This window comes from Dipodomys spectabilis, unplaced genomic scaffold, assembly GCF_019054845.1.
Source record: "Dipodomys spectabilis isolate Male_0828 unplaced genomic scaffold, ASM1905484v1 ptg000069l, whole genome shotgun sequence".
Lineage (NCBI taxonomy): Eukaryota > Metazoa > Chordata > Mammalia > Rodentia > Heteromyidae > Dipodomys > Dipodomys spectabilis.
This window is the reverse complement of record NW_024870746.1, coordinates 17820730-17843206: the sequence shown is the minus strand read 5'-3', so window position 1 is coordinate 17843206 and position 22477 is coordinate 17820730. Positions and strand designations below refer to the sequence as shown.

The 22477-nt window shown below is 46.5% G+C and overlaps 1 protein-coding gene across 2 annotated transcripts in view; it reads left to right on the top strand.

Moving 5' to 3' along the window:
- The window catches only part of Smyd2 (SET and MYND domain containing 2), a 48364-nt gene extending 27394 nt beyond the window's left edge, over positions 1-20970 (top strand). For both annotated transcript variants that reach the window (XM_042682176.1, XM_042682177.1), the window contains 10 exons: positions 2158-2268; positions 4685-4745; positions 5489-5613; positions 9942-10009; positions 13051-13153; positions 14990-15100; positions 15792-15912; positions 16873-17047; positions 18856-18964; positions 20559-20970. In XM_042682176.1, the coding sequence (XP_042538110.1) occupies positions 2158-2268; positions 4685-4745; positions 5489-5613; positions 9942-10009; positions 13051-13153; positions 14990-15100; positions 15792-15912; positions 16873-17047; positions 18856-18964; positions 20559-20639 (1065 nt within the window). In that variant the 3' untranslated portion in view covers positions 20640-20970. The remainder of the gene's footprint in view (positions 1-2157; positions 2269-4684; positions 4746-5488; positions 5614-9941; positions 10010-13050; positions 13154-14989; positions 15101-15791; positions 15913-16872; positions 17048-18855; positions 18965-20558) is intronic.
- The last annotated feature ends 1507 nt before the right edge of the window (positions 20971-22477 follow it).

The window sequence follows — 22477 nt, the reverse complement described above, 5'->3', positions numbered from 1 at the left end:
TGTGTCTTCAGCTGGACTTTGTGTGGAGTTCCTGGGGTTGGATGTAGTGGGAGCTTACCTGCAGCTGTTCACCGCCCCTCTGTTTTGGGCCCCATAGGGCCTAGTCCATTCAGTGACCCAGGCCTGTTGGTGTTGCTGCTGGGAAGGAAGCCACGTATCTTGGGGAGCTGGACCTTCCTGTTCCCGTCCCAATGCCTCCTCACCGTGCTCTCGTTTTCAGCTTTGGCTAAAAACAGATCCTCTGCTCCCTTGGGCATATCTTGTCATTTCTTTCTCTCCCTGCTCTCAGTTATATTTGGCATGGTGTTATTTAACTCTGTGATACATCTTGGCATAGAACTTGAGCCACAGGGGGTTGTGCCAAGTATGGCACTAAATCATTCGTGCTACTGTGTGCCTTTCCTTCTTGTGATGGGAGTGGAGGAAGCAGGGCAGGAAGATAGCGTCATTCTCTCAATGAGTCTGCTGAAGGCCCAGGAAATGTCAGACACAGTATAGATGCCCTGGAATGACAGCCGTGCACACAACAGACTGAGTTCTTCCTTTTTAATGATGTGTGTGTGTGTGTGTGTGTGTGTGTGTGTGTGGAACATGGACACAGATACTAAGCCAGAAGTCTGTTGTATATGTCACCTCATGATGAGACGTACTGAGAGAAAGGAACATGGTATGGAGGAGCATTGTGGCAGGGTGGTCATGGCAGGTGGCTTGAAGGATGACATTAGAGAGCAGGAGGAGGGAGAGAGCCACAGGGAAGGAAGATCGCAACACACAAGAAGTCATTTAAGGAGAAAAGGTCTTGCAGCAAGGTCACGTGCTCCAGTTGCAGCAAGGACACCGCCATGGCTGGGGAGAGCATGGAGGGAGATGCCAGGCTGGAGAAGTGGGGAGCTCCTGTCATCGGTGGCTTCACACATCATCTTGAGGATGTCACCTTTTTTTTCTCCTCCGAGTTCTAGGACTGGATCCCTCTGACTGCTCTCTTGAGCCCTGTGTGGGGGTCAGGTCGTGGCAGTAGTCTTGGTAGTAACATCAGGGTAGCGGAGGGCAGGATCACCAGAGAATTGGACTTGGTGTGTGAGTGAGCACAGTGTCCAGAGTGACTCTTGAGGTTCTGGCCTGAGCATCCGTAAGAATGGGCTTGCCATGTCTGAAGGGCTCCATCAGAGTAATTATAGCATCTATAATGTAATCCCCTCAACCCTAGATCCCTGTAAACCTTCACCCACTTCTTTGGGCCTTCCATCCTTCCATTTTTTTTTTTTCTCTTGAATCCACTTAGCAACTCTCATCTCATCAGATTTTTTAAAAATCAAAGCCTGTGATGACCTTTGTGACCCGCCCCCCCCCAATCAGTTTCAGAGCCATCCTACGCTATACCCCCATCACCAACCAGCACTGGCATCCTCATTTGCGTCCTCAGTGCTCAGAGCACTTTCTTCTTTTGTCTTAACACACCTGCATCCTCCTGCCTCCACCATCCCCATCCCAGCAATGAGATCACACCCTCTACCTGTCCATCCAGGGAAGGAAAGCTCCAAGACAAGGGGAAGAAAGAAATAGGGCTCGGGGAGGGGGAGGGGGCTGTAATCAAATGAAGCTGAGCAGTCCATATTTCTATATTTTCCATAGTCGCCTTTATCAGACACTTTGAGGGCCCTTGACAAAGCCCTCATTGTGTTTGCTCTTTTCTTTCTTTTTTTTTTTTTTTATCACCAGGAAAAGGGGACAAGCCACCTATCAGTTATTTGCCCTGACGTGAGAACAGAGCTAGAGTGGGACTGTACCAAGAGCAGAGCCAGATCAGTGGCCAGAGCTCGATCCCTAGCCCCCCTTCTGACAGCCTGCCCAGATAATGGGAAGGTGTACATGTTGTGTGGAATAATGAGGGTCTGCAGAAAGACATGTGATGCTTGCTGTAAAAACACAAAGCACATTTTCTCATCTCATCCACCACGTCCAAGCCCGAGTAAAGGTTACGCAGTCCTGCCTCTCTGAAAAGATACTAACCTCTAGCTTTTATGAGTGTCTTAGCATTTTCCAAAAAGAAACATACTTCCCTTGACCTTAACTAAGGGGGCACTTAACTACATCCTCTTTTCTGGTACTTTCTTCCACTGTGTGTTTGTATTTGTTAAGTTTTAAAAATCTTCCCAGAAAGAAGACTGGCCCATGCACAAGCTGGAGTGTTCGCCAATGGTGGTTTTGGGGGAGAACTGGACCCCCTCGGAGACTGTAAGACTAACAGCAAGGATTCTGGCCAAACAGGTGAGGAAATGGAAGTGTTCAATTGGCAAGGTCAAGGCCATTTCATTTTCTTTAGCTGTCAGAACTGACATCTAAACAACTGAATGTTCACCTCTTGGTAAACGTTCTTGGGCTCCATTTCCCGTCACATCCTGGCGGATGGGGTGATTTAGCACTCTGTGCAAAAACTTGTTTTTTGTTTTTGTCTCCCTTATACCAGTAGGATGTGGCTTAACCCAGACCAAGAACATAGACATGACTATTGTTAAATGCAATGTTTTGTTTGTTTTTTTAGTTTACATAAAAAAGATGAACATAACTTCACAGCATAAGAAATTTGATTTTTAAAAGAAAATTAGAGCTGCTTAGAGGGCCAGGTTAATCTGAGAAGCTTGGAGATTTTCTCTTCTTTCTTCTTAACATAGGGATCTACTTTATCCCCTTCGCTGTATGGTATTCTTTCTGTCCCTTTACTCCTTTGTTGTGCAGGGACAGGCAAGGAAGCAGAAGGAATAGCCAGGGTGATAGCGAATACTAAGAGAAAAGAGTAGAAGTAGAAATAGAGGCAGAGGCTGGGGAAGAGGCTAAGAGGGAAGAAGACAGATCCCCAGGTGGACATCACCAGCAGTCTTCTTCAAAAACCAACTGTTTTTTTTTTTTTTTCCCCCTTGCTTGGTCAGTTCTTCATGGTTAGTTGCATGAGAACGGGACCCTGCTAATCTCTGCGAGTATGAAGACACTTGTGGACCTCTGAAGTAGGCTGTGGATGCTCAGAAAGCATCGATCCACGGAGTTTTTACTGTGTGGGTGGAGACACTGGTGGCAAGCCTCTGTGCTTTAAATACCTTCCTGTGAGAGCTTTATCCACCTCTATCTTCCTTACACCTCCCAGCACTTACCCGGCTCAAATGAGTGTTTTCTGAAACTTGAGCACGATATAATGATTTACTATGTACTTGTCCCCGGACCAAAGTAGGATGCTGGGTATATAAACAAGAGTAGAACATTCTCAGATTCTGAGATCATCATCCTACTGTGTTCAGACTGGGTCAGGTGCTGCTAAAATAAATAAATAAATGGAACTAATTCAAATATTCATCTCAGTGTAATCAGAGCCATTCAAGGGTTATGGTGGAGTCACACACACTAAAAGATCAGCATCATTCTTCCTTGTAGGGGGTTAACTTTTGGATCCTTAATAAGAAGTTAGTTTTGAGTTTATGCACAGCAGTTCGTTGGGGAGAGGGAAGGATACAGAGGGATGGTATGACTGGATGAGCTATCAGGGTGAGTAGCCATTAAAGGTATCAGATTGTGCACATGTGAGGATCAGGAGACCAAAAATTTCTGGCTCTTCTTCATTTCCCCTGCCTTACTGGTGTTATTGGTAGAATTCTTAACAGGAATTCAGAAGGAACTGGTGAGCTTTCCTGAATGAAATGCTTCCCTGGGCAAGAAGACTTATTAATCTTCCATTCCGTGAATGGAAGATTTCTGCTCTACAAAAGAATGATTGAAAGATTTCTGACCCCAGGAAGGGTAGTCTGAATGCTATGATGAGTTTACACTCGTTTCATTCAACTTTTATTATAATTACTACACTACTAAATAGTCTATTAAATGACAAGTTACCTAGCCATCTTTTCATCTCTATAGGACTTGGTGATTAAAAAACCAGACCATTTGTATTCCAGGAGCTTGCAAAGGATTAGGGGAGACAGGCTACCAAACTACCAAGGGGAAGCTTAACATGTTAACTAGGGAGGTGAGAACACCCCGCGAGACCACCTGTATCCCCAAATTGAATAGCCAGATTACAAAGACGAGGCCTTGGGCCAGCTCCTGAGCTCTGTGTTTGAACTCTTGTCAACACCAAGTTTATTCATGTTCTCAAAGCCTAGCAGGTTTACTATTGTTAGCTCCTCTTGGGGCGTCTAGAACAAAGCCAGCAACACGTTTAAAGTGAATCTGGGCTCACAGACACAACCAAAAGTGTTCTTTTTGAAACACGGAATTTGAGATCATTTTAGCCTATGCTTAAAGGAAGTGTAAAATGGATGGGGGGTTGGATTTTGTTCCTTTTTAGAAGGAGAAATAATAAATAGGATGGTTTGTCTGTAGATTTGATCCTTTTAAGTAAGGACCCTAAAAAAAGTTGTTTTCTGGCCCGTTCTCTCCCATAATAAGCATTTCTGAGCCTACTGTGTGCCTAGTATTCTCAGGATGTCAGAAATGCGGTGGACACTTTGAAAAGCCTTTTCAAAGAGCTCTGTGCTTGGAATGTTGGGCATTCTCAGAGCCTGGGGTGGTAGACTCCTTGGGTAGCTTTCTTCCTTGAAAACTGTCGCCTTCTTCATGTGGACGTGAAAGCAAAAGCACTTCCTTTCAGACCAGTTGTTAACATCTCTGTCTTTGTGATTCCTTCCCCAATTACTAGAAAATCTACCCAGAAAGAACACCTTCGGAGAAACTGTTAGCTGTGAAGGAGTTTGAATCACGTAAGTCTTTCTGTGACCAGCCGGGCAGTTTCTTTAGTCACAAATTTAAGGTGGATTAGGCAAGGTGAAGAAAGGGAAAGGATCATTTATTCACTTAGAGGAGGGATGGTGTTATTTGGACTTGTATGCTATTTTGAAAAATACTTTCTTTGAAGGGGGGGGTCAATCTGTTTCATGAAAAATACTTTTCTTTTTTCCCCCTCTTGAGTTGACAGGTTTATTAGGAAGTGATTAAGAGCTGGTAGGACCTCACAGGATGAATGACTGCACCCTGAGTCGTGTCTGCTGGCTCCCTTGCATGCTGAATATTTTTGGATCTTTGCTGAATTGCAGTCTTGGAAACAGCTGATGTCCCTACTGAAAGACATTAAATCAGGGGTGTCCAGTTGCTTGATCATGACACAGATCCCAAGGCCAAGGGGGTGGGGGGAGGGGGAGGAGTTTGATCATACTGTGACTGGTTAGCGGTCACTACCTCTTCATTCCTGACCTCACTGCTAATGACCACATGACATTTCATGTCATGGGTACCCTCTGTTGGAAGAAGGGAGAAGGGAAAGAGAGTGCTGTTCTTTTACCAACATTTATTTGGTTAGCCAGGTGATAGGGAAAACATGTTCTGTGGGACTCCACATGCTGGATTTTTTTTCCTCCCTGCTCCTCCGGGCCATTTATGAAAGAAACAGATGAAGTTGGCAATTGAGTGTTTTCTACAGGGCAAATAATGGATCTTTTATCCATAGATCTGGATAAGCTAGACAATGAGAAGAAAGATTTGATTCAGAGTGACATTGCTGCCCTTCATCAGTTCTACTCTAAGCACCTCGAATTCCCCAGCCACAGCAGCCTTATAGTGCTCTTCGCGCAGGTAAGAATGCCAGTCAGTGTCAGATAAGGCTTTAGCCTTTCTCTCCCTCAGCCCCTCCGCTCAGCATGTCCTCAGGAAAAGACAAAGGATGACATCTACATGATCACAAACCTTGCTAGGTGACCTGGGCAGATGAAGGTCCTCTCTGGGCTAACCCTCGAAGAGAGCTAGAGAGGAGGGTATGTATTTTCCTCCCGGTTTTCATGGAAACAAAGGAGCTGCCAGTGTGCCCTGGTTCTCAGGCACCCATGTGTTCAACTCTTTGCAGCGAAACAACCAAATGAAGTTTTCAGTTGAATTTCACTTTTCCTCTCTGAAATCCTGCACCCTGGTAGAAGATGCCCTTCTCTGAGTTGCTCCTCCTAATAAGGCTGAGCCGATGATAACAGCAGAGAATTTGTAGGTGCTCTGAGGGAGAATCTCTGTCTGATGCCTGAAAAGGACAAGGGGGCGCCCTGATGGGCCTTGGCCCTGAAGTCTTTCCTAATGGCTGCCCAGGAGTCCTAAAGAGCCCGGGTTTTTGAAAGTCAGGTATAAAAATTAATTAATTAATTAAAGGATCTTATAAAAAAGAACCACTTGGAAGTGATTACTAATTGGCCTCTATAATGTACCATGGGAAAGGTTAAGTTAGGGCACAGTTAGGACAAGGGGAAAGGCTGCCAGTCAGGACTCAGTGGGGTGCACAGCCTTCCTCTTATTTCTGGGATTGTCCTTCTCAGCCCTACTTGACACCTTAGATCCCTTTCTCTCAACTACTCAAGCATGTTCCTCTCCAAGCATTTTGCATCTTGTTGAAGGACATCTCAGAGAGGGAAGGACTAGAATACTCATGCATGGGTAAAGTTTGCTGTGTTCTCTTCAGTGCTAGAATGTGTAGTCTTCTAGAGGTATTTAAAAGCCAGGGACTACTTACATTTTCTGTCGTAAAATAGAAGGCAATGCACATCACCAGTGTACCCTCGGACCCTGTCCTTCCATTTCCTGTAGTCAATCCCAAGGAAATAATCAGAGACAACAGACAGAGGTTTCTATGTAAATTATCTATTATAGGGTTCTTTTAAACACCCAAAGGAAGGGAGGGAAGGGTAAGAAGGAATTTGCTTAGATGAATTTTGTCATTGGTGGATGGTGGAAGGTTACATAGCTTTTATATAACTTAGTTTCAGTGTTTGCTGGGATGGGGGGTTTTACCAGAGGAAAAAAGTGTGTGATAGGACAGTTTATATATATATATATATATAAAAGATTCCAGCTGGGTGCTGGTGGCTCATGCTTGTAATCCTAGCTACTCAGGAGGCTGAGATCTGAGGATCGCGGTTCAAAGCCAGCCTGGGCAGGAAAGTTCGTGAGACTCTTATCTCCACTTAACCACCAGAAAACCAGAAGTGGTGCTGTGGCTCAAGTGGTAGAGTGCTAGCCTTGAGCTGAAGAGCTGAGAGACAGCACCCAGGCCCAGAGTTCAAGCCCCACAACCGACAAAAAAAGAAAGACTCCAGTTCACAGGTGGTTGTCTTCTGAATTGTGGAATATTTTTATTTTTTTTCACTGGATAATTTCATGGATTTTTTTTTTACAAAGGACTAACTTAAAAAAATACTGCTGGGTGCCAGTAGCTCACACCTATAATCCTAGCTAATGGGGAGGCTGAGATGTGGAAGATCTCAATTCAAAGCCAGCTGAGCAGAAAAATCTGTTAGACTTTATTTAAAAAAATAACCAGCAAAAAGCTTGGCTGGAAGCATAGTTCACATGGCAGAATGCCAGCCGACCTAAAAAACTGAGTAAGTGTGAAGCTGAGTTCAAATCTCAGTGTAATCACCTGCCCCCCCCCCCCCTCGGCCAAGAAAAAACACAACTAAAACCAAACTAAGAAGAAGAAAAAGGTAAAGAATCTTTTCCTTTCTTCTGCTCACTTCAACCCTTAAGGGAACCACTGTTAACAGTTCATGAATTCTTTCATAGACTTTATGTTGATATACTTCAATTATGTGACTGTCTCATTTAGAAAATAATTACTGTTCCTTGTGACAGGAATAGTGGTTTGAAATTATGAATGTGAAAATAGAAGTGATGGAAAGCCTTCTGGACTTTCATTGTTCTGGATTTCCACCATGTTTTCTTGAGTATCCTGAGATGAAGATTTAAGTGGTAGTAGAAATCTGAAGAATTGACTTAAGTATTTTAAGCATCTGGGCACGTGGATACATATGCATACACCAACACCCCTCCACACACACACACATATCATTCTTTTCATCTCTGAAGTGGCATTCTGTAACTCCAAAGAAAACTCAAGCCCAAGGGAAAAGTGTGTCTTCCCCATGCCACCCAGCTTTGCATCTACCTCTAAGCCCTTTCCTCCATCTGGTCCAGAGGAGGCTGCCAGGGGCTGACCTGCAGCCTGGCAGCAGCTGGCAGCCATGGTGACTGCACTGTTCAACAGCATTGAGGTGTGTTTTAATCATCGGAACATATGCATGGCTGGGAAGTGTATTTTTGCTGTGCAGCCTACATCTAGTCTAAATGCTAATTATGAGAATAGCTTTAGCAAGGCATTTATGCCTGATTTGACTTAAAAAAAGAGGACAGTGGCCCATGCATCTTTCTTAACGTGTAAGTTCCCTTTTTTCCCCCCCGGGATGGCTCTGAAGGGAAGGAAAGCTGGCAGGAAAATTGCTATGCAATTTGGCTTAAACACCATCGCTGCCTCCCCAGAAGGAGCAGTAATGATACTTAGGAAGAAACACACTCCCTCTTCTGCAATAAGGGGAGGCAGAAAAGGTATTCAGGGACCAGTGGTCAGAGAACCATCAGGCCAGAAGGTCCTGGGGCTACAGCTTCCTCCTCCATGTTCTCCCCTTCTGCATGTACAACCTATCATAGCCCTTACTTCAATAGATACCCAGGATTCCCAAGCCTTTGCCAGTGGCTTTTTAGTTTTATGTACGATTACCACATTAGAGACATAGTAAATCTATCTTAGAAGAAACACGGTGCAGTATGAAGCCAGGCTTCATTGTCAGAATGTCTAATCTGAATTCTGATCCTTCTCTGCCACTCATACTTACATGTTCTCCCCTAGGCTTCATTTCCCCATCTGTAAAACGGGTTGTTATCATAATTCTACTGTGAAACTGTGTGTGGATGAAACTGCTTCCAGCACAGTTCCTAGCTGCAGTGGTGCTCAGCAATGCTCATTTCACAAATGTCTGTTCACTGAGGGGGTGCAGTGCCATGTCTCACGGTGTGGGATGGAAGAAGGGAGGGAGGGAGGGAAAGTCACGCAGCCTTGCAGGATGAACAGGGTCTTAGTCTTTAAGACTCTAGACTAGCCAAAATTTATTTCTCACCTCAGATTCGTCCTCTAGAACATGAAGAGTCTGAGTCTTGAGGAAACAATCTCAGAGGACATAGATTTTGGCATGGTAGTTTTTTTATGCTCTGGTTTTAGTCTGTCAATAAATGTAAAAAAGAACAAGTTTATAGAATGCAGCCTGCTTTTCCTAAAAGTTAAACTTCTAGTAAGAGTTGCTCTGTGTGTGTGTGTGTGTGTGTGTGTGTGTGTGTGTGTGTGTGTGTGTGTGTGTACGTACGTGTGTACGTGTGTACATAATGAGGGGATGGGGGAATGGTAGTACTCAGGACTTAGTGTTTACTATTAGTCAGGGGCTCTGCCACTTGACTTATACCTCCAGCTGCCCTTGATATTTTAATGAACAGTTTCTTTCTTTCAAAGATGAGAAAGTAGCCAATCATTCATTAGGCTGAGACATGAAAAGCAAAGCCTCAGTCCTTTGGCTTCAGGCCCTCAGACCCTTCTTAAGGGGAGAGGCAGCCATTAAATAGGTGAATGAGGGCTTTTGTGTTTACCTAGAGTAGGGGCATTGGATTAAGGGTTATTTTATTTAAAAGCAGGGGAATCAGCAATGGGCCCCACTCACATACAAAACAGCCGTAGCATTATCGGAATTAGACTCTTAAGAATCCTGGCCCCAAGTAGCCTGATACCCATGCCGGTATAGAAACCTCAGATTGGGGAGATGTGGGGGCTTGTAATGTTCCTGGCCTGTGGTGAACTGTTGGGTAGGTGGGCCACAAGAAAAGGGTCTTCAGCCCTTACAGTTGACTTCTGTATTTTATTTACACCTAAGAATTCAAAATAAATTTTGTTGGAACAAAAGATACAAGGGCCACACACAGCGTTTTAAAACTATGGAACTGAACCAGAACATCTTCCCTAGTTCATTGTGAAGAGACCAGTTCATGATCTCCATCCGGAGGGAAGCTTTAGCTGACCTTTTGTCCTCTTTTCTTTTTCATTACAGGTTAACTGCAATGGCTTCACCATTGAAGATGAAGAACTTTCTCATTTAGGATCAGCGATATTTCCTGAGTAGGTTGAATTTGACTTGCATTTCTTTCCTTTGTACTTTTAACAGTAATTTGATCGCTCTCTCTTTTTTTTAATTTTTACATAACCCACTGATCTGCATGTGGCAGGCATGAAACTCCAAGTAAATTAAGATAGCTTTTTAATCTGTCAGATTTCAAAATATTTCCCCTCCACTTAAGGATCCAAAGGCAGTAGTTAAGAGAACAGTTGCTGTTGAGTCCTGCTAGGCAGAGAACTGTTATTAAGGGGATATTTGATGGTATGCAGAAGAACAGATACTGACCTGCTGAGAGATGAGCTTTCTGTGTGTCGCTGCTTCTGGAAATCTTTGGGTTTCTTCTGCTCAAACCGAGACCTTAATTGCTAACCAAGAATTACCCATGGGCTTGGTAGAGACTTGTATGGGCATCTTGTCAACTCTCCTTTTTGAATACTGCTGATTCAAAAAAACTATTTCGGTAGAAGAAGCTAATTGTTCTTTGAAATTTTCCTTCAAATAATTCACTACTTCAGCTTGGTGTCCCTTGAAACTGGGTTTTTGATTAGCCCACGGACAAATAAGAGATCTTCATAGTTCTTTCGTGGATTGCCAGGAGTGGCCTTGCCCTTCCTGTTAGAACGGGGAGGACTTACAGAATGATTTAGTTCCTCAGCCTGGAGCCTTTGCTTCACAGATGGAGCAGATGGAGCCCTCCTGCACCCCGAGGAAATCCACACTGGAGATGAATTCCATGAGCAGGAAGGGGGTTCACTGCAGGATGTAATCACTGCAGTGTGTACTGTACTGTAGGGGCCTGGATGTCACACTTAGAAGCACAGGGCTCACGGCACAACTCTCATGCACTCACCAACATTCATACTTGTTCGCTGCAGCCATGCCCTTTCTCCTACCGTATGTGGTTTTAGCTGCCAGGCTCCGTGCATCCAGCCCCTCTGCGTCTCTTGAGCAGCTACCATAGGCTTACTTGGACCACAGTAACTGAAAGCCATATTCTTTCCCCTGCGGCCAGTGTTGTCATCTTTGCAATTTGAATTCCTGTAACAAAGACAGGTGCATTTGTGGGGAGATTCTTCTAGACTTTTGCCATGGGGAAAAGGAAAGCGGAAAAGGGAGGGCCTCCGTTCCCAGTGAAGAAGGCTCAGCTCTACAACTTCAGTCCTGAAACAAACTCTAGTGTCTGTGCTCTTGGTATTGGAAAAGACATCCCAGGAGAGGTGGTGCTGGAGGTGTCATGCTCGCCTGCAGGAGTCCAGGAAATGACAAATCCAGGAAGAGGAGTGGTTTTAGACTCTGCCTTAGAGCATCCCACCCACTTTCTTACAGAGATTCCCCAGGAGTTTATGGAGAAAGGGAATACTTGATCCTTCTTGTAAAAGTTGATGCTAGAAATCTACATCTCCTGCAATATGCACCCTTATCTTTTGGCTGATGTCCTAGGGCCTGGACCTCACTGGCAGGAAGCTGGGGTATGTGTGCAAGGAAGACTGTCACTCACCCAGGAACCTGCCTCCTGTTGGTCCCAGGCACAAGGCCCACCACACATTCACTCAGACCTCTAGCAAGCAGGAGGGAGCGGAAGCCCCTGCGGGGCCTCACAACCCCCAGGCAGGACATCTTCATCCTTACCCATCCTTTGCAATCCTTTTCCCTTTTTTTTCATATCCTTAGGGCAAATGTGAAAAGCATTCTGGTCTCTCAAGGGTCAGGAGGGTGGCACTGGCTACCTGTACCCACAGGAGCCTGAGCCCCAGTTTCTGGGCAGTTTTAATTGGGGGAAAAAATCCCCTTGGGCTGAAATCATACGGCATTGTGATTTCAAAGGCAGTATTTTCAGAGATCAAGCACTCTTTCCCTGTAGTTTAGAAATTTCTGTTCTCAGAACTTTGACCTTGATATAATCAGAAAGCTCAAAGCACCTCGCATAGGCGAATCTCTCTCCCTCTCTCCCTCTCTCTCTCTCTCCCTCTTTCTCCCCCTCTCTCCATCTCCCCCTTCCTCTCCCTCCCTCTCTCTCTCTCTTCCCCCCTCTCCCACTCTCCCCTTCTCGTTGTCCCTGAAAAGCAGACAGTGAGCAGCAGGAGCAATAATGTCCCAATTTTCCAGATGAGGAAATTGAGGTGCAGAGAGACTCAAACAGGCTTCTCCAGGGCCCTCCAGGGATCACAAGCTCTCCCTCACTTAGCAGCTGGCATTTCTCCACATCTGAAGAAAGCACATGAGGGAGGGATGAGCCACTTAGAGAGCCCGCTTGCAAGCCGCAAGCCATTTGTCTTGTAGCTTGTACAGTGGAGTGGCAGTAGCTGTAGGGGTTGGGATGTGAGTCCTGCATCTACCAGGAAGGAATATTTGTGGAGTTTGTTGTTTTCATATTGTGGTTTTGCTTTTAGCTTAGAGATTATTTTGAATGATGGATTTTGCTTTTTACTGTGATTAAAGTGTTAGCTATTATAAATGCATGGCAAAACAACTTATCCGCGCAGTCTAAGCTAAGTCTAACACATTTTTAAAAGTCTTACAAAAGCCAGGCACTGGTGGCTCATGCCTGTAATCCTAGCTACCCAGGAGGTGAGATCTGAGGATCATGGTTTGAAACCTGTCCAGGCAGAAAAGTCCTTGAGACTCTTACCTTCAATAAAACTACTCAGAAAAAGCCAGAAGTGGGGCTGTGGCTCAAGTGATAGAGTGCTAACCTTGAGCAAAAGAAGCTCAGGGACAGTGCCCAGGCCCAGATTTCAAGCCCCATGACCAGGAAGGGAAAAAAAAAGTCTTAGGAAAATTCAGTTCTTCCAGCTCAGCTAGAAGTGAGGAACATCCATCCTGCAGGCAGTGTAAGAACCACAATGTCATTTGGTACATGGTACTACAGACATGCATGTTTCTTGTATGTTGCTTGTTGGTTCCCTTCAGCCTTTCTGTCTAAATAAATCATTTTACCTGGTCCACAAATGCTGTTATAAATATCCACGTGATCCTTGTCAAAGAATAGCTTCCCCATCTCTGATGTCATTCAAAACAATGGGTCTTCTCTTCTGATCGACAGTGTGGCACTGATGAATCATAGCTGTTGCCCCAATGTCATTGTGACCTACAAGGGGACCCTGGCAGAAGTAAGGGCTGTGCAGGAAATCCACCCAGGAGAAGAGGTGAGTGTGCTGCACCGTAAGCACAAGCTGTTGTAAAAGGTCATGCAGGTGGCGCACGCCTATACTCCTAGCTACTCAGGAGGCTGAGATCTGAGGATTGTGGTTCAAAGCCAGCAGGGGTAGGAAAGTCCCTGAGACTTTTCTCCAAGCAACTACCAGAAAACCAGAAGTGGTGCTGTGGCTCAACATGGTAGAGAACTAGTCTTGAGCAAAGGAGCTCGGGGACAGTGCCTTGGCCGAGTTCAAGCCCCTTGATGGTCACCACCAACAACAAAAAGGTCATGTAGGCCAACCCGTGCAGTGTCAGTCAGCAATGCCAGTGCATTTATGTGGGAATCCCAGGCTGGGGCTTCTATTGAGTGCTGGCCATTTCCTTCTTTAGTCAAGAAGAAACAAGCAAGGGGTATGTTCAAGTGACATCATCGTTAGCCAAGATTTAAAGAGGTGCATAGAGAAAGGAGGCAGCCAAAATGACCAGATTGGAGATTCTGATTCTCTTTAGATTCTGCGAACCCTCGTTTTCAGACACGTGACTTTCAAATTCTCGCCTATCCCCACTGTCCCAGGAAAAGGTCCAAAGTATTGTCTGAAAAAGAATAAGCCACCCAGCAGTAGCTGAAGAGCCCTACGATCACAAGTGGTACTTGAATTTCACATCATACAACTTGCGTGTCTATACTTGCAGTTTACTTTTGAGGAAGGTACTGTAGGTGGTCAGATGTATGTCTTGATAGGGAAATAGAGGCAGCCACTGGGCAAAAGGCACCCCACCAGCCTCTTTCCTTAACGGAGGCGTGTAGAGATAGCCAGGCTTCCATTGCCTGCTTCCCTCTCCTCTTTCCTGTCCTGTGCATGGTGCATGACCTTTTTATAAGACTTCTCTTGGTGAGAAGCCTGCCTGGTGAATTGCTGTAGGGACACTGTGTTCTCAAGCAGATCCCTAACCAGCCCATAAAGGTAGGGACAGTAGGCTCATACTTTAGGTTCAATTTCATGTTACTTGCAATGCTGTTTTAAGGTACATATTTATATACTTTGAATTTTAAAAGTAATTGAGCGTATGCTACAGGATGAATGCTGGAAGGTATTAACTAGTCCACAGCTAAAGCAAAACGACTTTTCTTTTTGTAAATGCTTCATGATGAAGGTGTCCTATTTGGAACCAGGCTGTCTAGGTCTTGCAGTGCCAGGATGCCTGCTTAGGAAAACAATTAGGCAGAATGTATGCATCAGGCCCCTGACTCCTGGACAGGTTTAGTTTGAGCTACGAACATGAGCCTGAAGTGGCCTTTGTCGCCATCTTCTGGAACTGCCTGCTTGTTGCATTGTGTCCATCGGTAATTTCAGAGAAATCCCCGCTAACTCTTGCCACATGCAAGACAGGGTCAGCTGCTGTTTCTGCAAGTTCTCACAGGCCTCCAATGTGGTGACCTTGGTTTGGGGAAGTCAGTACTTTGGAGGTGACTTGCCCTGCAAAGAGGAAGGAACCATCCCTCGGGGGGTCAGAATGAGCTGTGGCATATCTCGTCCTGCCCTGTGGGTTGGGGAGACCTTGACTGGGCTTTGGTTCCTGCCTGATGAGGCGAGAGGTCACTGGCATGCTTGATGGCTTTGTGAAATCTGTCTGTTCAGGCAGACACGTGTCTGCTTCTGCGAGCTGAGCAGCCAGCGCTGTCCCTGTGGGGAGATGATGGATATCTGGGTGCTGGCCTCCCCATGTGCTCCAGACAAAAACTAACAATGGTAGAACCAATAAGACATTGTATATTCCCTGGCCACGTGATGGCCGCAGTTGTTTCTGTCACAGACTGAAGCTTTGCCTTCTTGGACCCCTAGGTGTTTACCAGCTATATCGACCTCCTGTACCCAACAGAAGACAGGAATGACCGGTTACGAGACTCCTACTTCTTTACGTGCGAGTGCCAGGAGTGCACCACCAAAGACAAGGTCAGTTTCCTGAGGGGCCACCGGTGTGGGTTATACTCGGCTCCAGCATGCTGCTGCAGGTGAGCTCTCCTGGCTCACATAGTATGTATTCTCCTACAGAAGGGAATTTTGACCCTTCCAATCCTCCATACCAAGACAGCCCAAGAGAATCCTGTTAGACCAGTCTCTGCTCAGATCTGTTTCTCCATAGCTGGGGGATGTATTCCCCGAACACTATACAAATAAGAGAAGATTCTGCCAACTTCCTGTTTCTTTAAAAAAAAAAAAAAAAAGACTGCCCAAGCTGGGCATGGTGATGCACGTCTGTAATCTCAGCTACTTGGGAGGTGAAGATGTGAGATCCCAAGTTTGAGGCCGACCGGGGCAAAGTTAGCAAGAGCTTGTCGCAAAAATAAAACTTCTGCGGCTGAAGCTTGAGTAGTCCTCCTGTACTTGCCTAGCAAGTTCAAGGCCCTGGACTCAATCCCAAGTAAAAGAAAAGGAGGGAAGGAGGAGAAAGGGGAGGGAGAAGAAAGGGAAGGGAGAGAAGGACGGAAGAGAACTGTTCAGGGGGAGAGTTTCCTCTAGCATCACTCGCGTTCCGGCCTTGTCACCCGGCCTTAGGCGTGGGCAGCCCCTGCCTCTCTCTGCCGAGGAATCACTGCAGAGGTTTGCTGCAGTGGCACCTCTCACCTGCGCCCCTTTCCTTCAGGACAAGGCCAAGGTGGAAGTGCGGAAACTCAGTGATCCCCCAAAGGCAGAAACCATCCGAGACATGGTCAGATACGCACGCAACGTCATCGAAGAATTCCGGAGAGCTAAGCACTACAAGTATATCCTTTCCGCCTCCACAGTCCAGAGATTTTTTTCCTACCTGCCGAGGTGGCAGGAAGTTGGGAAGAGGGAGCGGGAGATAGATGGGGTGAAGCGTCGGCCCAGTGAAGGAAAAGGGCTCTCCTGGGAAATGTGTGAAGAGGAACACTCGCCCGTGTGGTTGGTGTCTTTTGTTCTTATTTCTCCTTGGTTGTCTGCTTGGGCTGGGTGCTTCTGTGGCAGAAGGCTGAAGAAGGATCCCTAGGAAGCCCTCGTTTATTGAGCATTTTTACTTTGGGCCAGGCACTGCAGCAAGAGCCTTGCTTGTGATTACTGCTTGTTAAGTACAAGTACCTCAAGTACCCTGGGTGGTCCTGAGTAGGGGCTGGTGCCGTCTAGCACACGAGGGAGTGCACCCGGGGGTGTCTTGCTCACCGGACACCGCCGATGAAGGCAGTAGCTGGGATTTTTGATCCAGCACTGCTGGTGACCAGCATGTTTTTCTAACCACCACATTGGACCATTGGCTTAGCTTTTGGAAAGGGACTGGATTTGTCCCTCAGTAGAAGGAACATATATACAGTGAATGGAAACGATAATGACACATAATATTTCTTTGACAGCTTAAGAGAATTTCAAGGAAGAGAAAGGGAGGAAAGAGAGGGAAGGGGAAGAAGGAAAGAAAGGGAGAACTGTGAATTTTGCTGTGGTAGGCCGGGCTTCCTTCCCAGCCCAGCCCAGCATCTAAGCCGGTCAGCCTGCATGGGTGAACATTTCAGTTTTATTAAAAGACTGAGAACTTGTGGTTCTAGTTAACAGTTTTATATCAGGATGAGCAGGTATAGCAGGTGAGGGCTAGTTTGTGTCTGTAAGGAAATGGCAGTTCCCTTTCCTCTTCTGTAATGTACGGGTGGAGCTGGTGATGGTACTCCTGGTGCCCCTCTTGGGACCTGCTAGCCACTTCCTTGACACCACAGCACCCCCTAGCGAGCTGCTGGAGATCTGCGAGCTCAGCCAGGAGAAGATGAGCTCTGTGTTTGAGGACAGCAACGTGTACATGCTACACATGATGTACCAGGCCATGGGTGTCTGCTTATACATGCAGGACTGGGAAGGGGCCCTGAGATACGGACAGAAGATCATTAAGCCCTACAGGTGACTGCTGTGGCTGTTCTGAGCCTCCTGGTGTGGGGTGGGACAGGGGGTGGGGGGTGGGGATTGGCTACGTAGTCCTACTGTCCCATGTTGGAACTTGCCAGGAACAGCTGCTGCCCCTGGGCACTTGGTGTGGAGGTGTAAGAGCAGAGGCCACTCTTCTGACCCAGGCCAGTTCCTTCTACCACCCTAAGGGGGACAGCCCAGGATGGAGATTGAGTTCTGCAGAACATTTCTGAGGCAAGCCCACCCAGGGCCCGTATCCACGCCCCTTAATTGCTGCCAGTCTTAAAAGGGTTTGCTTCCTTTCCCATCCACTGCTTTTGGGTTAAATGGCACGTAAGAATCAGTAAGTGGTGGGCACAGAACCCTGCATTTCCATCACCGTGCACACCATCCTTCTCTTCTGCTCCCCAGATTGCATTGGGGGAAAACTCTAGAACCTGTGGGCTGGTGTGGTTATTTAAATCCTCTCTTCTGGGGTTTGAGTAAACCAAGATGGATTTTAGTTTGTAGTAATGGCCAAAGGGAAAGGCCTCGCCCTGGGGGTTTTTAAGCCTTAATGTGGGCCATGAAGAGGAGTGGCTGCTGTCCCCCTTTGCCCCCGACCTGGGATGGGGACTATAGTGCTCATCCCTGGAGCTCTCCTAAAGGCCTGGACATTATGCATGCATAGCATCTGCCCCGCCAAATGAAATAAAATCTTGGGGAATTGGGCCTAGAAGTCCCTGTGTAACATCAACATCCTGTGCCTTTTCCGATGGGTTTGAGAAGCTCACTTAAGACTGGGGACTGTACAGTTCGTGTCAAGTTTGAGTTTCTGTGTTCATCTCTGCCTTCCTTTTACCCCCACTGTGTCCTGAATAGCCAGCAGGGGGAGCCCAAGGGGAAGCCAGCTCTTGGAAACATTTTGTTAAATTGGAGACAATCTCAGGCTTCCCTCAGAGGTCCAGGAAGGGGTTGGGAAGTACTCGCACACTCATGCATACGTCCCTCTTTGAGATATGGAGGAAGACACAGACAGTGTCTCACCCAGGCGCTCTTCCAGCAGGGATTGGCTGGGCGAAACCCTTCCTTAGTGAGCCAGATCTGGCCTTCTGGAGGCCGCTGGCCCCAGGGCTTCCTCCAGGAAGCATGTTGTCTCCAGGATAGGCAGAGTAGATCAGACTAGCTGTAACAGACATCTCTCCACACACACATGCACACTCTCATAAGCTGGATCCCATTCCAAGAGAAATGGCTCTTTGCTAAGCAGACTCCATCAATCATGGCGGAGAAAGAAATCCTACAATATATACACAGCCCCTTGGCAGACAATAGAGAACATTCTAGAAGATACAGCCTTCAGAGAGCTTACAATTTTGCTAAATCCAATTTGTATCATAGGTGTAATAGAAAGCTCTCTGTTTCCATTTTTCTGATGGAAGGAGAGAGGCTTCACTACTGCCCTCATAGAAGGAGCGTTTTCCTAATGCCTTCTTTTGAGTGTACCTGAAATAGAAAAATCTGGACTGGGACTATACATAAAACATTGCTATGTTTTTATAAAATAGAATTTCTCAGGCAGTTTTGATGTCTCCTCCCCACCCCCCACCCCCCATGATAGAAACTACAAACACAAACTACAGACTGTGGGCGGGATGTCTGCTGGTAAGCCATCCTGACCCAGCCTCGCTCTGTCCAGGACCTGGCAGTGTTTGCAGACGCCTGGTTACTTTGAAGAGCGTGGTCATGCGCCCTCACCTGCAGAGCTGGGGGGGTGGGGTGCTGCTGCTGACAAGGCCGCCTGCCCTCTTTCCTTTTTCCAGTAAGCACTATCCTGTGTACTCCCTCAATGTGGCCTCCATGTGGCTGAAGCTGGGCCGGCTGTACATGGGCCTGGAGAAGAAAGCTGCCGGAGAGAAAGCCTTGAAGAAGGTACGGCTGGGAGGCAAGGGCTTCCAGAGCCCTTAGCAAGCAACCTCATGCCCAGGGAGGCCTGGGCCTGAGGAGCAGAGGGTGACCACCATCTGGCTGTGGCATACAGGAGTGCATTCCATGGGGAGGGGTGGGAAAAGGCAGTGAGCCTGGGTCTGGGCTGGCCCGTCCCTTGGCCAGGAAGAAGGGTGATGACCCTCCAATGCTGGCTCCTCTCCTCTCCTCCCCTGTTATTGCCATGGAAATGAGACAGCTGGCTGGGCCAGGAGACCATGATGGGGAGTTCTCCATTTATACCTGAGGATTTAGAATTACAATACCCAACCACCGTGGAATCAGACAGTTGGGTATATGGACTGTGGCTCAGTGTTAGGATGGCGTGTTGGCAGTTTCTATAGTGAATTTAATAATCATCACCATTTATCAAGGGCCTCTATAGGTTCGCACAATTAGCACAATACTGAGATAGATTTCCTTGGTGAAGAAAGTAAGGCCCGAGTGGGTCAAGGAAGGGGCCTAGGGTATAAATGGTGGTGCTGCCTTGGAACAGAGATCTTTCTGGATTGCAAGCCTCCACCCCCTCCCCTGTTTATGCTGGGACTCTGAACACCTGGCCAGGGAGGACCAGAACCCAGGCAGCACTCACCCTTGGTATTGGACAGCTGCCCTGTGGGTCAGGAGGTGGGGCCCAGACCCTGGCATCATACAGTAGCTTAGAAGTATCCTCCAGTACTGATTCTTGTTCTTTACCTAGAAGTCAATCTATTGATTTACTCCTGCAAGAGACTGTTTACAGATTTTAGGGCTTCAAGATGGCCTGAAGCCTAATCCTCCACATTCCCCAAAGTGTCCTATTGAGTTATTCAGGAAAACAGGATAAGGCTCTATAGATCCCAAATTGAAGGGGGAGGACTTAGCCAGGACAGAAATGGGAGTTAAATATAGAAGTTCCTGTTTAAAACATTGGGTTTGTCACCTACAATAACATGTTCATTGTCTTAGTGAGATGGAGAGAGATGTAGCCAGTTAGATCACAGCTAGAAAGCATGGGCTGGTCTAGAAACATCTAGAATAGTAGGGAAAAGAATGCTACAAAGTTATTTTCTCTACATTGTGTCTAGTACTTGGATAGGTTTGTAGGAAACTGTACTCAGCAGTGGAGACTGGATGGTAGCTGGTTACAGATAGTTTCTGTCTCCTTGTTTGTCAAAAGCCAGACTGAAGATGAACAAGGCTCTAAAAGTCTGAGCGTGTCCTGTGCCTCAAAGCTGTGAGATCTAGTTGTGATTCCATGGGGTCAAGATGGAGAGGGGGGGCTGGGAAGGTGGCTCAGTGGTAGAGCGCTTGCCTTGCATGCACGAGGCCCTGGGTTCGATTCCTCAGCACCACATAAGCAAAAAGAAAAAAGCTGGAAGTGGCGCTGTGGCTCAAGTGGTAGAGCGCTAGCCTTGAGCTGAAGAGCTGAGGGACAGCACCCAGGCCCAGGGTACAGGCCCCACGACTGGACCCAAAAAAAAACAAAAAAAAAAACCCCAAAAGATGGAGAGGGAGGGACGGACTTGAAGGTTCATTGCCGTTTGTCTCTCCTCCCTAGGCTCTTGCAATCATGGAAGTAGCTCACGGCAAAGATCATCCATACATTTCTGAGATCAAACAGGAAATCGAAAGCCACTGAAACTGCAATGTGCTGGCTTTCACCCTGAAACCGAGAGGACTGGAGGACTTCCCCTCCTGTACGGCCTCCAGCATTTCTACAGACTCACCGCAATGAAATACTTCTGCACCTCAGCCTTGCACACTTTGAGGTTGATCTTAATCTTCAACCTTAACATTAAATTATTTTGAATGCTTTTATGTTATTTTTATAAGAGGTAATGGCATGGTTCTTATGTCTTATATGATTTGGGCAGATCAAGTTTTAAAATGCAATTATTTTTCCCTTCTTGCCTATTGTCATGACAAAACTGAACAAAGTTGAATGATGAGAGAATAAAAGAGATACAGTACTTGAGGATTATGTTTTCTTCTGTCTGTGGTGAGGATTTTTTTCTTTTTTAATTTTTGAGACCATCTCACTAGATAGCCAGGCTGGCCTCCTTCCAACTTTGGTCTTCTCAGGGGCTGGGATTACAAGTATGTCCCACCACACCTGGCTTTGTGGGGAGGATTTGTATGTGTTGGTGGCAGCCAGCTTTGAGTGGAAGTTATGCCTGGCCTGCATCATTCAGTGAGCCCCCTGGCTCTCAAAGGAGAGTGGAGGAAGAAAGCGAGAAGAGGGAAAGTACCAGAAGGAAAGAAAGGTCAGTGGTGGGAAGAACAGCCAAACAACCTGGCAGGAGGCTGTGTCCATGTGTCCATCTGCGGTCTTATCCTGGCTTTCAGTTCATCGCTCCCATCTGCTGGAAAGCCGACTTTCCATCTCTCATTCCATCGATTGTTCTGAGCCGAGCTCTCCTTTTTTGGAAAGACTCCAGAGTAAGCTTGAGGAAGGAAAAAAAAAAATTCCTTACCAACCCAGTGTTGTGAGCAAACACTGATCTCTATCCTCAGGGCCAGTAGAAACCCAGCTCTCTGCAGCCCCAGAGCCGATAGCAGAACCTGGGGAAGTGCGTTGGCAACCACTTGCTGGGCGGAGGACCCAGCACTGCCGAGTTCAGGGGTGTTTTTTAGTAAAGTGTCTCGTACCCCCTTGAATAGTAAGTAAAGCCTGGTGGAGTTTATACTTCGATCGCCATAATCTGGTACAATTTCCTCCCTGGTCACCCCTCCCTGCCTCCTACACATGGTAAAATTTAGGTGGCAGAATGCATTCTCTGGTCTAATACAGTCTTAATTAGCCATTTATTGAGCACTTACTGTATGCAAAACACTATACTTCCCCAGTGCACAGGAAAGCCTCAATCCTCGGTCGGGGAAGCGTGTTTTAAGAATGCAGATTGACAGTTCTGTGGCCGAGCCTCAGATGACCTTACGCTACTTACTCATCTCTAGAGGTTTTACAAAAGCAGTAACTCCTTCAGTGTAATCTAAGAATGCACACCCCTAAATGAAAGTCATCCGTTCTCACCAGCACTTTGGTGGTGAAGCCCCTGTGAACAGTTTTGTCAGGCGAGATTCTAGTGTTTTCCATACCTGTTCTACAAAAGCACCATACCCATGGAGGTGGTCTACTGTAATGTAGCAATGTGGCCATGTTTTCATGTTCACATTCAGATATTTTCCTTATTCTCTTTTAGGGCCAGAATATTGCATTCGATACAGAGGTCATAGTTTGCTCACATGTCTCTTCATGGCCATGTTTCTACCCAGGTCGGTGTTATTACAATGCCACAGTGTATTTTTAAATATAATGCTGGTATGTGGTGGTGTAAGGGGGTAGAGGGGGAGGTAAGATGCCTAAAACGCAATTTCAGAACCAAACTGAATTTAACCATTTTTAAAAGTCTTATTTCCTTTATTTTCTTCATAGCACTGTATCATTAGATCTCTTTCCCATCAATCCATATATGTAAA